This window comes from Corythoichthys intestinalis, chromosome 3 (genome assembly GCF_030265065.1).
Source record: "Corythoichthys intestinalis isolate RoL2023-P3 chromosome 3, ASM3026506v1, whole genome shotgun sequence".
NCBI lineage: Eukaryota > Metazoa > Chordata > Actinopteri > Syngnathiformes > Syngnathidae > Corythoichthys > Corythoichthys intestinalis.
The window spans coordinates 26,363,269-26,379,220 of NC_080397.1; the positions used below are offsets into that span (position 1 = coordinate 26,363,269).

A 15,952-nucleotide genomic window follows, 5' to 3' on the forward strand; every position below is an offset into this window, starting at 1 on the left:
GAACGGGCATTGTCGTGGACCGGGAGGAACCCAGGTCCCACAGAATCAGCATAGCGACAATGGATCCAGGGATTTCATCCCAATACCCAGAAGCAGTCAGGGTACCATTATCCAACCTGTAGATATCTGTTTTTCCTTCCAGGGATATGCCTCCCCAGACCATCACAGACCCACCACCAAACCGGTCAGGCTGAATGATGTTGCAGACAGCATAATTCTCACCACGTCATTTCTGGACCCTTTCGCGTCTGCCGCATGTGCTCAGGTATAAACTGCTCTCATCGGTGAAGAGCACAAGGCGCCAGTGGCATCGTTGCCAATTCAGGTGGTTTATGGAAAAGGGCAATTGAGCTCTACAGTGCTAGGCAGTGAGTATAGGGCTCAGTACAGGATGTTGGGCCTTTAAGCCATTCTCATGGAGCCTGTTTCTGATTGTTTGGTCAAAAACATTCACACCAGTGGTCTGCTGGAGGTCATTTTGTAGGGCTCCGGCAGTGCTCTCCTGTTCCTCCTTGCACAAACAAGCAGATTCTGATCCTGCTGAGGGTTTAGGGACCTTCTATGGCCCTGCCCAGCTCTCCTGGAGTAAATACATGTCTCCTGGAATCTCCTCAATATTCTTAAGAGTGTGCTGGTGTGACAGGTACATGCAGGTCCGTGTGTGGAAAACTTTCCCTCCGATGGCTTTAAGTAGGGACGCTAACGGCTGTAGCGTCGGCTCGAGCCTTTATGGCGCAGTGTTTAGCGTCCCTACACTGTTGATATTGAGCGCGTCTTGCAGCTCGGTGTGGGTTCGCATCCCAGCCTGGTCAGAGAGGTGGGAGCGGATCGCGTCAGGGTGCTGCGCATTTCAAACCGGTAACACTGGAAGACACAGCAAACGGTCTTGCAATAGCAGGTATTCATGTGCTGCTGTCCTGGAGGAATCGGTCAACTCGTGCAACATCTGTAGTGTCCAGATACCGCACCATGCTTTCAACAGAGATGCTGATCTAAGCCACTGGTGTCAAACTGACTCCATAAAGGACCAAGTGGGTGCAGGTTTTCTTTCCAACCAATGAAAAGGACACCTTTTGATCAATCTGATCTCTTACATGGGAAATCAGTTAAACTTTGTCAGGTGCTGCTTGTTTCAACAGAAAATTCATTGGTTAAACTGTTTGCGCAGTATCGGTTGGAACAAAATCCAGCATTCACTTGGCCCTTTGTGGAACTGGTTTGACACCAGTGATCTAAGCCAAATGAAAAACTGCAGCAGTAGAAAGTCAAGACCAACAGGTGAGGGGGGTGTATCAGTGGTCTCAACCTGGAATAACCATTCCTGTTTGGGGACGTCTCATTTCATTACAACAAAGATGCTGAAAGTGATTAACAGTTACTGATTAACAGGGTGGCTCTGCTACTGAATGGACCAAATGAATAATCCTCGAAGTTTGACTGATAGGTTGCTATACTCTGATTAAAAAGTGTTCCTATTTTTTACCGAGGCGTATGTATAGAATAAAAAGCTTTTATTGTTATTGTACAATGTTCAAATAAATTTTAAAGTTACATTACGTGCACCACATAAAACAAAAGCAAAAGTACAATAAGGCTAATATTTAAAAGAAGAAAAAAAAAACTACAAAAAAAACAGTTTGCAGTGTACACAGATTGGGAATAAAGAGAATAAGTGAGTAGCAGCAAGTTGTGAGGTATTGGGAATAAAACTGCGTATATGACAATTTACAGTACTAAGACTTGGAAGTTGAAGGTAGATTAATATATTATCTACTGGCTATTTAAAATGTAGACCGACTGACAAGACAAGACGCTAACTTCTGCCTTTTCTTCTTCGGGGTTGCTATAACCGTAGACGTGGTTGTCTACTACCATAATTAACATAGAAGAAGAGAAAGGCGGAAGTTAGTTTATTTCGTGCAATGCGGAATTTAGCATAGCAACGCACACGTTTGTTTGGACAAAAACGTGGGACGAGGTTCATTTTTATTTGATCTCCGGAGTCTTTGAACCGTCTACAAGGATAAAATGTTGAAAGAGTTGGTGAGGGAACGCCTCATTGTGGCCGCCGATGAAATCTTCGGCCTGTTTGAAAGAACGATGGCATCGTACGAGGAGCAACTTTCTAGAGCCAGAGAGGAGAGCGAGCGACACCGACGTCAACTTCAAGCTGTTTGCAAGTGTCAAGTTGTCGTACGACTTGAAGGTCTGTAGCATCAACAAGCTCACTCATTGTTTAACGTTGGATAATGAAACGAGTACTTAACCCTTAAATACCTGCAACATTAAGCAATTATCAGAGAATCCCAAAATTTGAAAAATAAGGTCCTATTGAAACATTTTTTTCACATTTGTAAAAAGTCAAAATGAATATTTGTAATAAGCGCTCTAATATCTATAACCCTTGCTAAATCCTGTTTTTTTTTCTCATGGAGCCTACAGATGCATGTGTTGACTTGCATCCATATTTTTTTTTTCAAAAAGAAATGTCAAAATTCTGAAATAGTCTCAAAATAATGAAATTTCAGGTGTATCAAATGTAATACATTTGGCAATAAAGGGTTAACCCTTAAATACCTGCAACATGAAACAATTATCAGAGAATCCCAAAATTTGAAAAAAAAAGGTCCTAATGGAATCTTTTTTTCAAATTTGTAAAAAGAAAAGTCAAAATGAATATGTATAATAAGCGCTCTGATATCTATAACCCTTGCTAAATCCTGTTAGTTTTTCTCATGGAACCTGCAGATGCATGTGTAGCAAAGCACAGATGATGAGAAATTAGTCTTTTAATCTGCCAATTAGCCACGCCTACCAATATAGAGCTCTATCGTCCCCAGCATGTGGATGACGTCAGCGGGAGAATGGGCTCATCGGTTTTACTATTCAGCCCATTGAGGGGGAATCATTCAGAACGAGGAAAACGCAACGAAGAGAGCCACAAAATGTCATTGTTTTAGTCTCTGTTCGCCAATATTTTTACAGGATATTCTTTTTATCCAAGTATTTTTCCCCAATAGCTAAATAAATGGCATAGTCATGACAAATAAAAGTCTTGTGCTAAATGGAATATGAAATAATAAAAATGTATTAATTCAGGACGATATGGCAAAATTACTCCATAATGGTCAAAACTGTCGACTTCACCTTTACTGTCGCATCTCCCGAACGATATTTTATGACACCTAAGTCAGACATATGTAATTTCCCTTCCCCAGCTTCGGAGAATGTAAACAAACAAAAGGCGTGACAGCTAGCCGACATGCTAACCTGAACAGAGTGATGTTTCAAAGTCTTCGAAGCGGAAAATCACACATAACTAGCCCGCATCATTTCACATGACGACTGGGTTGTCGATTGTCTTCGCCGATCAGCAACCCGCCCGGCGGCGAACAAGTTAGAGCTCGTCATTCCCCTGCTGAGGGCAGAGGGCTCGTTTGCGGGGAAGCAGCTGGAGAATGACCGCCGGACAAACCGGCCGACGTCGGAGGAGCGTGTAGCTGCCAAATTGCTAACAAGAATATGGCAAAATAATGCTTTACTACACGGCGAAGTCGTAAACAGCGAGAGACTCATAGGAGGGCGGCTGCAGTTGTTATGCAACTAACATGACAATATGTGTACGAGGAGAGCTTTTTACATGCCCATCCATGATCAAACGTAAGTAGTCCTTTATTTAAAGAAAGTTGTAGTGTTTACTTTGTAATCGCTGTATTCGCGGCTATTTTCAACACAAAGTTGCAATTTCTGATCGGTTGGAAAATTTGACAGAACACCGGGCACATGAAGAGGGAAATAAGCCGAGTGTATCGCTCTCCCGGCGGGGGGATGTGCGACAAGCCGCCGGACTCTGATTAATTGGTTATCAAAATAGTTGTCAAATAATTTTCGAATCAATTAGTTGTCGATTAATCGATTAATTTTTGCACCTCTAACCCGGACGATGAATTTGTGATTAGTTGCCGACAAAAATCGATAATCAAATTTGTTGTCAACAATTTTTGTCATCGATATAATTAATTGTTGCTGTCCTAATGTCAAGAATCTGCTATCTGCTGCAACTGGTGTCGGTGCAACATTAGCTATGACAGTGTCTCTTTTGGATGCTTATCACTGTGAAGGCCCAGTCAGAGTCCTCACAGTTCACCACTGCTGATAATGTACTGGGTTGTTTTGCATGTGTCCCGTAGATGTCCAGCAACTAATTGGCGGTCAGGAAAAGCTTCCCCCTCAGGCGCAGTGGGGGGGCTCCAGTTCGGAGCATCCACCGCCCCCCATTGTTATTAAAAAAGAGGAGGCTCCAGAACCCCCTACCATCAAAGAAGAAGATGTTAAAAGGGAAGAGGACAGGGCTCATTTCAGGAAGTTGTCTATGTCCGGTGTGTCTGTAGAAAGGGACAACAATGAGGATGAACGCTCAAGTGGAGACCAACCTGGAGGACCACAACAAGAAAAACTCTCGGCTCCACGGTCACACAGCGATTACACGGAGGAACCTTCGGAGAGCGGCGCAGATGGCAAAGGTGATGAAAAACAGTCTAAGTGTTCTCAAAAGGAAAAAACTCTTGCCAACGGGGACGCTCCAAAAAATTGGCAAAAACACCCAACTTGCTCACATTGCGGTAAACGTTTTCCTTACAAATCAGAATTGATAATACACATGAGAAGACACACTGGAGAAAAACCCTTCACTTGCTCAGTTTGCGGTAAAGCTTTCTTCCGGAGAGCCAGGTTGGTAGAACACACAAGAATACACACGGGAGAAAAACCCTTTAGTTGCTCTGATTGTAGTAAAACGTTCTCGCATAAAGGTAGTTTGGCAAGACACAAGTTGACGCACACTGGAGAAAAACGCTTTCGTTGCCAGGTTTGCTCTAAAACCTTCACTGAAAAATCAAACTTGGAAGTACACAGCAGAAGGCACACAAAAGGAAAAACCTTTTGTTGCTCCGTTTGCGGTAAAACGTTCTATCAAAAGGGAGGTCTGCAATCGCACATGATAACACACACTGGAGAAAAACCTTTTAATTGCTCAGTATGTAGCAAAGCATTCACCGTTAAAAAATCCCTGGTGGCGCACATGACAACACACACAGGAGAAAAACCCTTTAATTGCTCAGTTTGTAGCAAAGCATTCGCCCTAAAAAAATCCCTGGTGGTGCACATGAGAACTCACACGGGAGAAAAACCCTTTTGCTGCTCAATTTGCGGTAAATTACTCTCTCAAAAGCAAGCGTTGACACTTCACATGAGAATACACACAGGAGAAAAACCCTATAGCTGCCCCATTTGCAGCAAAAAATTCGTCCTAAAGCAATACATGACAGTACATATGAAAAGACACATGTGCAAAGACACGCTGGAGGAAAATCCTTTTGTTGTTCAGATCCATTGATTGCGGGTGAATTTATTAACCTTTTCGTGAATGGATTAGATTTTTTTTTCATAAAGTTTTTGTTGCATTCATATCGAATAAGGATCTCAAACTTTCGGTCTGGTGGCCATTTGCGGCCTGCGGGACAATATTTTGCAGCTCCAATTTGACATAGATAGTGTAAAGCGCTTTGAGCGCCTTGAAAGGTGGAAAAGCGCTAAATAAGTATAACACCATTTACCATTAGGTTGTAGTTTTAGTGTTGGCCGCATTTGTTTAACTTTTTTATTACTGTTTGAGGCTGTGCTCAGCAACGCTTTAAATGTTTGTTATCCGATGACTCAATTGATTACTTACAGTGCCTTGCAAAAGTATTCGGCCCCCTTGAACATTGCAACCTTTCGCCACATTTCAGGCTTCAAACATAAAGATATAAAATTTTAATTTTTTGTCAAGAATCAACAACAAGTGGGACACAATCGTGAAGTGGAACAAAATTTATTGGATAATTTAAACTTTTTTAACAAATAAAAAACTGAAAAGTGGGGCGTGCAATATTATTCGGCCCCCTTGCGTTAATACTTTGTAGCGCCACCTTTTGCTCCAATTACAGCTGCAAGTCGCTTGGGGTATGTTTCTATCAGTTTTGCACATCGAGAGACTGACATTCTTGCCCATTCTTCCTTGCAAAACAGCTCGAGCTCAGTGAGGTTGGATGGAGAGCGTTTGTGAACAGCAGTCTTCAGCTCTTTCCACAGATTCTCGATTGGATTCAGGTCTGGACTTTGACTTGGCCATTCTAACACCTGGATACGTTTATTTTTGAACCATTCCATTGTAGATTTGGCTTTATGTTTTGGATCATTGTCCTGTTGGAAGATAAATCTCCGTCCCAGTCTCAGGTCTTGTGCAGATACCAACAGGTTTTCTTCCAGAATGTTCCTGTATTTTGCTGCATCCATCTTCCCGTCAATTTTAACCATCTTCCCTGTCCCTGCTAAAGAAAAGCAGGCCCAAACCATGATGCTGCCACCACCATGTTAGATAGTGGGGATGGTGTGTTCAGGGTGATGAGCTGTGTTGCTTTTACGCCAAACATATCGTTTTGCATTGTGGCCAAAAAGTTCAATTTTGGTTTCATCTGACCAGAGCACCTTCTTCCACATGTTTGGTGTGTCTCCCAGGCAGTGTTGTTAATCTTACTGAAAAAAAGTAATTAATTATAGTTACAAATTACTTCTCCCAAAAAGTAATTGCGTTAGTAACTCAATTACCTGAATGTAAGAGTAATTAGTTACTTGGCAAAGTAATTGGTGATAATTACTTTTTTTTTTCCCTCAAAAAAAAAAAAAAAAAAAAAAAAAAAAACCTTGGCCACACTATGTGAAGTTTTTTTGTGAAGGTTTTTGTTACAATTGGCCCGAGCCCAATTCTTTACCCTGATTTACCCTTTACCCTGAATCAACTGGTAAAAGTTGTTAAAATTGCTCCCATTATTGCATTAGTTCCCTTCTCTCTACTTTCGACATATGAAAGTTTTAAAACTGTTTCATCATTTAAAGATAGATTCAAGTCAAGATTTTGCCGATTTAGAAGTATTTTAGATAAAAAGTTACTTAGGTTCGCTAGGAAGGTTCTCTACAACAGAGCTGTCCTAAAATGTCTACTGCTTTAAGATGGCGGCTGTCTACTAACGCATTTAGTGCCATGTCTGTCATTTTGCATCTAGTTATATCTATATATATCTATATACAGTACATGTGATATCTACCATGTCTACCATATCTACCATAACATGCGGGCGTAGTTTGTAAGCTATCGGCTACAACATGTATTATTGGAGCTACCTAGCATCGCGTTTGCTCGGCGTCACAACTTTCTTGCCTCCTCCCAACTCCTGCTCTGCTCTGTCGTCTCGGTGAGTCCGTCTCCCTCAGACTTTTTGACCAATATAGTAACGCATAGTAACGCATGCCTTTCCGTCCTCAGTAACGGTAACGGCGTTGCCAAGATGAGAAAAGTAATTAATTAGATTACTCACTACTGAAAAAAATGACGCCGTTAGTAACGCCGTTATATTGTAACGCCGTTATTAACGACACTGCTCCCAGGTGGCTTGTGGCAAACTTTAAACGAGACTTTTTATGGATATCTTTGAGAAATGGCTTTCTTCTTGCCACTCTTCCATAAAGGCCAGATTTGTGCAGTGTACGACTGATTGTTGTCCTATGGACAGACTCTCCCACCTCAGTTGTAGATCTCTGCAGTTCATCCAGAGTGATCATGGGCCTCTTGGCTGCATCTCTGATCAGTTTTCTCCTTCTTTGAGAAGAAAGTTTGGAAGGACGGCCGGGTCTTGGTAGATTTGCAGTGGTCTGATGCTCCTTCCATTTCAATATGATGGCTTGCACAGTGCTCCTTGAGATGTTTAAAGCTTGGGAAATCTTTTTGTATCCAAATCCGGCTTTAAACTTCTCCACAACAGTATCTCGGACCTGCCTGGTGTGTTCCTTGGTTTTCATAATGCTCTCTGCACTTTAAACAGAACCCTGAGACTATCACAGAGCAGGTGCATTTATACGGAGACTTGATTACACACAGTAGGATTCTATTTATCATCATCAGTCATTTCGGACAACATTGGATCATTCAGAGATCCTCACTGAACTTCTGGAGTGAGTTTGCTGCACTGAAAGTAAAGGGGCCGAATAATATTGCACGCCCCACTTTTCAGTTTTTTATTTGTTAAAAAAGTTTAAATTATCCAATAAATGTTGTTCCACTTCACGATTGTGTCCCACTTGTTGTTGATTCTTGACAAAAAAATTACATTTCATATCTTTATGTTTGAAGCCTGAAATGTGGCGAAAGGTTGCAAGGTTCAAGGGGGCCGAATATTTTTGCAAGGCACTGTATATGATCGATGCAGCCAAAGAAATATTTTTTTGAAAAATATATTTGGGGAAATGTGTGAAATGAGTGTTTTTACTCATTGATTGCCATTGACTTGGGTAGACATCCAATCCATTTGAACCGGGAGTGCTGGCAGCAAGTTCGTTCCACAGCCCCTCCACCCCAAAAAAAGAACAAATATTAGAATACAGACGTCAAATGGATTGGACATCTATTAATGATAAAGTAATTCTGTCTCTGTTTGACTGTCGATGAATGTTTTCTGTTTGTGAACTGGTCATTTTCTGTGAAGACCTTTGTGATGATTTAGTGAAATAAATAAATGTGACTTCACTTTATCTTGATCCTATTTTCAAAAAGCTAATATCATTGGGAAGCTTGCTCGTCACAAAATTTAGATTTTCAGATTTTTATTTATTTATTTTGAAAAAAAGATTGCTTGGTGAGCTTCACCAAAAGATTTATCGAGCCAGATCATTGTGTGTGACGCCCTTTCCAATATGGCCACCATCCTCATGCCTGTCCTGTTCTGATGGTTGTGGTCTAAGTCTAGCTGAGTGCGTAATTTCATTGACGTTGAAGTGAAATAGCTCGTATCAAAACCGATTTTCATAGGATTTACTTTTATGTCAAAAAGGGTACTTTTGACTTGCCTGGTATACCAGACTTACCGCTGTTCCAGCGATTGATTCTGGCGACCGTCCGGCGGATCAAATTCCGAGGGCGGAGCAAGCCACAGCAAACAGACAGCGGAGTGGACCAATCAGCGGCGGGCAGACGTGACGTTGTTAAAGCGACAAGTATTTAGCGTGAGCGGAGAATGGAGAAGTTTATTCAACATGACTAGCGCAAGCCATGTTGACTTATCAATGACTTGTTCAGATGTGTTTTTGGTAATTTAAAACTGGTTTTACCGGGGACTGGAACATATTCTCGGCTCTCCCGTTCGCCATCTGTGTTGTTGTAGACACGACTTTCGGCGCGCAAGAGTGATGTTACTCGTTAAGAACACGTCACGCAAATAAACGAATCTGATTGGACGATTGATTTTGTACCTTGCTCGAGAGACCGTTAATGGGCTGGGTCCCAGACTATTTCTCACAGTGTTTGAAAAATACAGGGAGAATATTCTGGCTGTGCCAGGCAAACTTTTGACCGTTTAACCCTTTCACTACAGATAAAAAAAAAAAAATAAAAAAAATAAATGATTAATAATAAATAAAATAAAATTTGCTTCCATTCATATACCCACTGCGATTTCTTTGAAAAGCTGTAGAACGCATTGTCCCAACGGGAGTGAACGGGTTAAGGGCAAGCAACTATTTTAGTAATTAAAAAAACTGGCCACAATACTTACACTTGGTATACAAGTGTCAGTCCCACATATACAGTGGGGCAAATAAGTATTTAGTCAACCACTAATTGTGCAAGTTCTCCCACTTGAAAATATTAGAGAGGCCTGTAATTGTCAACATGGGTAAACCTCAACCATGAGAGACGGAATGTGGAAAAAAAAAAAAAACAGAAAATCACATTGTTTGATTTTTTTTTTTTTTTGCAAATCATGGTGGAAAATAAGTATTTGGTCAATACCAAAAGTTCATCTCAATACTTTGTTATGTACCCTTTGTTGACAATAACGGAGGCCAAACGTTTTTTGTAACTCTTCACAAGCTTTTCACACACTGTTGCTGGTATTATGGCCCATTCCTCCATGCAGATCTTCTCTAGAGCAGTGATGTTTTAGGGCTGTCATTGGCAACACGGACTTTCCATGGGGTTGAGATCTGGAGACTGGCTAGGCCACTCCAGTACCTTGAAATGCGTCTTACGAAGCCACTCCTTTGTTGCCCTGGCTGTGTGTTTGGGATCATTGTCATGCTGAAAGACCCAGCCACGTCTCATCTTCAATGCCCTTGCTGATGGAAGGAGAGTTTCACTCAAAATCTCTCGATACATGGCCCCATTCATTCTTTCCTTTACACAGATCAGTCGTCCTGGTCCCTTTGCAGAAAAACAGCCCCAAAGCATGATGTTTCCACCCCCATGCTTCACAGTGGGTATGGTGTTCTTCGGATGCAATTCAGTATTCTTTCTCCTCGAAACACGAGAACCTGTGTTTTCTACCAAAAAGTTCTATTTTGGTTTCATCTGACCATAACACATTCTCCCAGTAGTCTTCTGGATCATCCAAATGCTCTCTAGCGAACCGCAGACGGGCCTGGACGTGTACTGGCTTCAGCAGGGGTACACGTCTGGCAGTGCTGGATTTGAGTCCCTGGCGGCGCATTGTGTTACTGATAGTAGCTTTTGTTACTGTGGTCCCAGCTCTCTGTAGGTCATTCTCTAGGTCCCCCCGTGTGGTTCTGGGATTTTTGCTCACCGTTGTTATCAGTGGCGACTTGGGAAATTTGTGTCCTAAGGCGAACATATCCAGGGGCCCTCTTCATGGGTCAGTGGTTAAAAAGGTGAGAAGGATGTGGAGGAAATATGTTCCAGTACACTAAGGCTGTCCTAAATGACAATTTTTCTCCTGATTAGTCAGCCGACTAGTTTTACGAGTAGTCGACTAATCTAATAATTTTCTTTTTTTTTTTTTTTACTAATTTAGCAATGAAATTTTTGTTGACGCTTATTAATTAACAAAACCATTTTGGAACACTTAAATTCTTTATTAAAGTACAAATAATCATGTAAATAACAATAATCACAAATAAACAATGAGGTTAAATGCTGATAGCATTTACTAGTGCAAAAGAATGGAAAGTAAACAGATTCAGAGCACTGACGTTGCCTTTCCAACATGATTCAAAACAATTCTTGAAAAAAAATTCTAGCATTATTATTATTATTAGGGGTTTAACGGTACACAAAAATCTCGGTTCGGTACGTACCTCGGTTTTGAGGTCACGGTTCAGTTCATTTTCGGTACAGTAAGAAAACAAAATGCAAAATATAAATGTGCTAGTTGTTTATTACACACCTTTCAACAATAGGAACATTAGCCTACACAAAGCTAGAATTCTGCTCAAAAAGTAGCGGGTATTTAAAGACAATCCAACAACAATTTGCCTTTCATACCCCGCGTATTGGTCAGCTTTCTTTCTGAAAGAGAGAAGAAAAAAGAAGTCCTGTGCTAAAGAGAAAAGCAATCCCAATGACAAAGATTTTAACATGTATTTTACAAATGAAATGCCTCAATGAATCATTTTTTTCCTCTTATGAACGGTTTTCAAAAGCTTTATTGTTGGATTTTCTCAAGTTAAAGGGCCACACAGAAATTAAAATATTTAATTGTGTAAGCAGGATCTGTGTATTATTCTTATTATTGAATTACAGGTGTTTTAGCTCATTTCAATTTTTTATTTGATTGGGCTATTATTTTATTACGTGTTTATATTTTACAAATGTGATGTGGTATTCATTCATATTGTATATTTTATGTTGTATAACTTTAGTTCCTATGTGAATATTAGTTCCTACTTGTTTTGTTGTGGTAGAAGGGTTTTGTATTGAACACGGGGCCCTGTTGGTTATTATTATAGCAGAGAAGACAGCAGTAAATCAACAAAGATAAGTCAACTGTGCCCCGATCTACCACTCAAGAGATCAGATGGACTCAAAAAGTGTGTTACAATTGCATATTAGTTTGAAAATCGACCGGATCCACTGTATTTTTACACGAGTGACTTCCGGTCTGCCCGATCCTAGCTACCGGTAGTCGTATTGACGCAGGAGGGTCACGTCTCGCGTCAAATAATAAACTCTGCTGTTCTTTTCGCGTGTGTCGTGTTGAGCCGCTTCTGGGACGCGTCTAACACCCGGCCGCACTGCGACTGGTGTGCATTGGCTGATTGACTTTAACGCCTGCGTTTCACTGCGTTCTCGTGGCGGCCACGTTGTCGCGCCGTTGACTGTTCTGGGTTATACTGTCCTACCGTGTTGGTCCTCATTATAGTAGAGAAGACAGAGTAAATATAATCTACACAAAGAAACTGTAACCCGATCGACTCACAACCTCGAAAAGTAAGGGTTACATTACGTCAGAAACTCGTTCGGTATGCCTCCGTTCCGAACCGAGCACCACATACCGAAACGGTTCAATACAAATACATGTACCGTTACACCCTTAAAAACTTATATAGTATACTACTGTATATAATATTATAATAATTATAGTAATGATTCATTGCCAATCATATTTGTCATAAAAAGTGCCATGTGAAAGCTATTCTTAGTGTAGAATCTGTATTCTATAGTATTTACTCAACATATTATAATATTAATCCTGAAGTATGTGGGATAAACTCCAGAAATCGTTATTTATATGACGAACATCGAGCTTTTATTTTGAAATGTTCACCAGAGGTAGGTTCGCTACACCGCTAACCGAAAGCTTTACACTCCGTTTAAAAAAACATTCTTCGTCATTGCTTGTGGTGTCACGAATAGATTTTTAAAAAAGTTTCGTTAGCAAACGCTGTTAACCAGCTGTTGAGTGTTATTGTATGACTGATTGGAACTGTACTGCATTTTTTCGCCACAGGGTGTGCTGTCGTGTATTTTATGTTTGGTGTGAAGAAGAAGAAGAAAGTTAAAAGAGGCATTAGTGGCCTGTTCTCAACTTCTCCCTCACTGCACTTTGGCTCTCATGGAGAGCACGTTCGCTCATGTGTTCGAAATAAGCGATAGCCGAAGTGCAAAGTAGCAAGTGAGCTGTAAAAATAGCGGGTTTAGTAGCGTGAATAACGCGGGAGAGCTAAGTGAAGCTAATGAACATCTAAGCGGAGCTAAGCGATGCTAAACAGCTAAGCAAAGCTAAACGGCGCTAAATGAAGCTCAGCGACTGATACTCAGTCCATCGTCGTGGAACAGTCCATTGTAGTGCGTGTGTGGGGGGGGAGATAATATAAATGCAACATTCAAATGGCTTTCTTTTTTGTTTTATTTGTTTGTTTGGTATGCTGACATAATTAAACATGAGGAATAGTTGGGGGTGCTGCTGGCTCCGGTGGCCCAAGCCCTTGCTTGTTGGGGCCCCCTACTGGTTGGGGGCCTAAGACGATCGCCTACTTTGCCTGAATAGTAGATCCGCCTATGCTTGTTAGATAGAGGGAGATTATCACTGGTCTTGTATGTCTTCCATTTTCTAATAATTGCTCCCACAGTTGATTTCTTAACACCAAGCGTTTTACCTATTGCAGATTCAGTCTTCCCAGCCTGGTGCAAGTCTACAATTTTGTCTCTGGTGTCCTTCGACAGCTCTTTGGTCTCGGCCATAGTGGAGTTTGGAGTGTGACTGACTGAGGTTGTGGACAGGTGTCTTTTATACTGATAATAAGTTAAAACAGGTGCCATTAATACAGGTAACGAGTGGAGCCTCGTTAGAAGAAGTTAGACCTCTTTGACAGCCAGAAATCTTGCTTGTTTGTAGGTGACCAAATACTTATTTTCCACTGTAATTTGGAAATAAATTCTTCAAAAATCAAACAATGGGATTTTCTGTTTTTTTCCCCCACATTCTGTCTCTCATGGTTGAGGTTTACCTATGTTGACAATTACAGGCCTCTGTAATCTTTTCAAGTAGGAGAACTTGCACAATTGGTTGTTGACTAAATACTTATTTGCCCCACTGTATATATTTATGAAAAAATACAGTATTATAACTTGATACCTTTAAGAAAAATAAAATGAACAACAGAAATATGGCAGTTATGGCCCCCCCGATCACACGCCAAAGTTTATGAATAAAACTGCGTTAGTAACGTTTTGTTAAAATCATTTGTTTTTAATAAAAATGAAATGGATGAATGTTGTAAATAGAATATGAATTATGAAATGAAGACTAAATTCAACAATTTTTTTTTTTTTTTTTTTTGTAAATGTAAGCCCAAAATAGGCTGCTCAGATTCCTGACCTATGATCTCACAAACATTGCTCAAATATTAAGCAAAATCCCTGTTCTTGTTTCCTTTCAGCAACAAAATGAACAGGAAGTGATAAATACAGTACTTAAATGTAAAATATGTCCACTGAATGTCACGAATGTCAATAAGAATTCGGTTAAAAGAGTTATTTTAAACAGTGCAAAACCCTTATATATATTTAATTTATCATTCCAAACTGGTTGTTTTCCTGGAAAGAACATCGCAAAAATAATCCTATTCAAAGATTATGACAAGCATTATTTTTCCAATTACAGACCAATTTCTGTATTGCCCCAGTTTTCGAAAATTCTGGAAGACTTCAATTTTAGGCTTGAAATGTTTCTGGAGAGATAGATAATAAATGAAGGACAGTATGGTTTCATAGCTAAAAGAACTACATCAATGGAAATAATTGATTTACTTGAAGAAATCATGACTGCAATTGACAAGTTTCCGAGTCACTTCCGCATTTCTGCTCGCAATTTCCGTTTTGCACTTTCTCTAACCAAAACAACAGTTGCTGGAGCTGGAGTGGCATTACTCATCAAAATCCCTCAGAACAGACAATTTGGAAATGCCGCATCAATCTGCCATCATCACGACATTGGAGGATAACATGATGAAATGGCTAAAGGTTGCCACAATCAAAATAGTTTTGTATTTTATTGATATAATGGCAGTGGATGGAAAGGCAATCAGGGACCTGAAAATCTATGCAGCATCCAGTTCAATGTGTCCTTATACAGTACATGAATATGGGAATTTTGCATACCTGTCAAGTTGTACGGTTTCAGCGTAATTTGTACAAGTGAGCACTGATTTTTAAAAGTGTACGCTGTACGTTCAAAATCTGTACGTTTTTCGTGCATTACTTTTTTTTTTCCTCCGAATTTTGTCACCGTTTCAGCAACGAGACAATGCGTTACTATGCGTTACTACGTTGGTTGAATGACGCGAGAAAAGTCAGAGACACGTAGAGAGGGGAGTGGGAAAGAGGGAGTTGTGACGCCGTTGCAAACACGATGCTAGGCTCGGTGGCTCCAATAATACCTGACTGTAGCCGACAGCCTACAAACTACGGCCAAATAATGCTACGCTAGTTATCACATGTATATGAACTAGATGCAAAATGATACACTTGCCGGCGTTGGTAAACAGCCGCCATCTTAAAGCCGTAGACTTCTCAGAAAGGCTCTGTTGTAGTGAACCTTCCTAACGAACCTACTTAACTTTTTATCTAAAATACTCCTAAATTGGCAAAATCGTGACTTGAATCTATCTTTAAATGACAAAACAGTTTTAAAACTTTCACATGTCGAAAGTAGACAGAAGACAGAAGTAACTAATTACTCTTGCATTCAGGTAACTAAGTAACTCAATTACTTTTTGGGAGAAGTAATTTGTAACTGTAATTAATTACGTTTTTAAAGTAAGATTACTAACACTGGTCATAAAGATGCAGTCTGCAGAATGAAAAGTGACGAAAGCGGAGATTTTATTCTGCCAATTTGTTGCCGAACACAATTTGCCTGCAACTATTGCTTATCACTTCTCAGAATTTGCAAAAGGGATGTTCCCTGACTCAATGATTGCATCGGTAAGTTAATTTTTATCAATTTACCTTTTTAATTAATAATTGGACACACTAACGAACTACCTTCAAGTCAAACTGAATTGCGAGCTGAAGTGCCATGAAGTGCAGCCATCAAAAGACATGATAGAAATTGCCAAAAGTGCT

General features: G+C 40.3%; 1 protein-coding gene across 2 annotated transcripts; it reads left to right on the forward strand.

The window, feature by feature from the left end:
• Positions 1–1,899: 1,899 nt before the first annotated feature.
• On the forward strand, positions 1,900–13,720 carry LOC130912863 (zinc finger protein OZF-like). 2 transcript variants are annotated; one of them, XM_057830957.1, is made up of 3 exons: positions 1,900–2,206; positions 4,191–4,523; positions 13,492–13,720. In XM_057830957.1, exons 1-3 carry the CDS (start codon positions 2,029–2,031, stop codon positions 13,584–13,586), a joined length of 606 nt encoding a protein of 201 aa, XP_057686940.1. In that variant the 5' UTR covers positions 1,900–2,028; the 3' UTR covers positions 13,587–13,720. The 2 variants fall into 2 exon arrangements, with proteins under 2 accessions (XP_057686940.1, XP_057686939.1); XM_057830956.1 differs by lacking the exon at positions 13,492–13,720 and having other exon boundaries at positions 4,191–5,783.
• Positions 13,721–15,952: the final 2,232 nt, after the last annotated feature.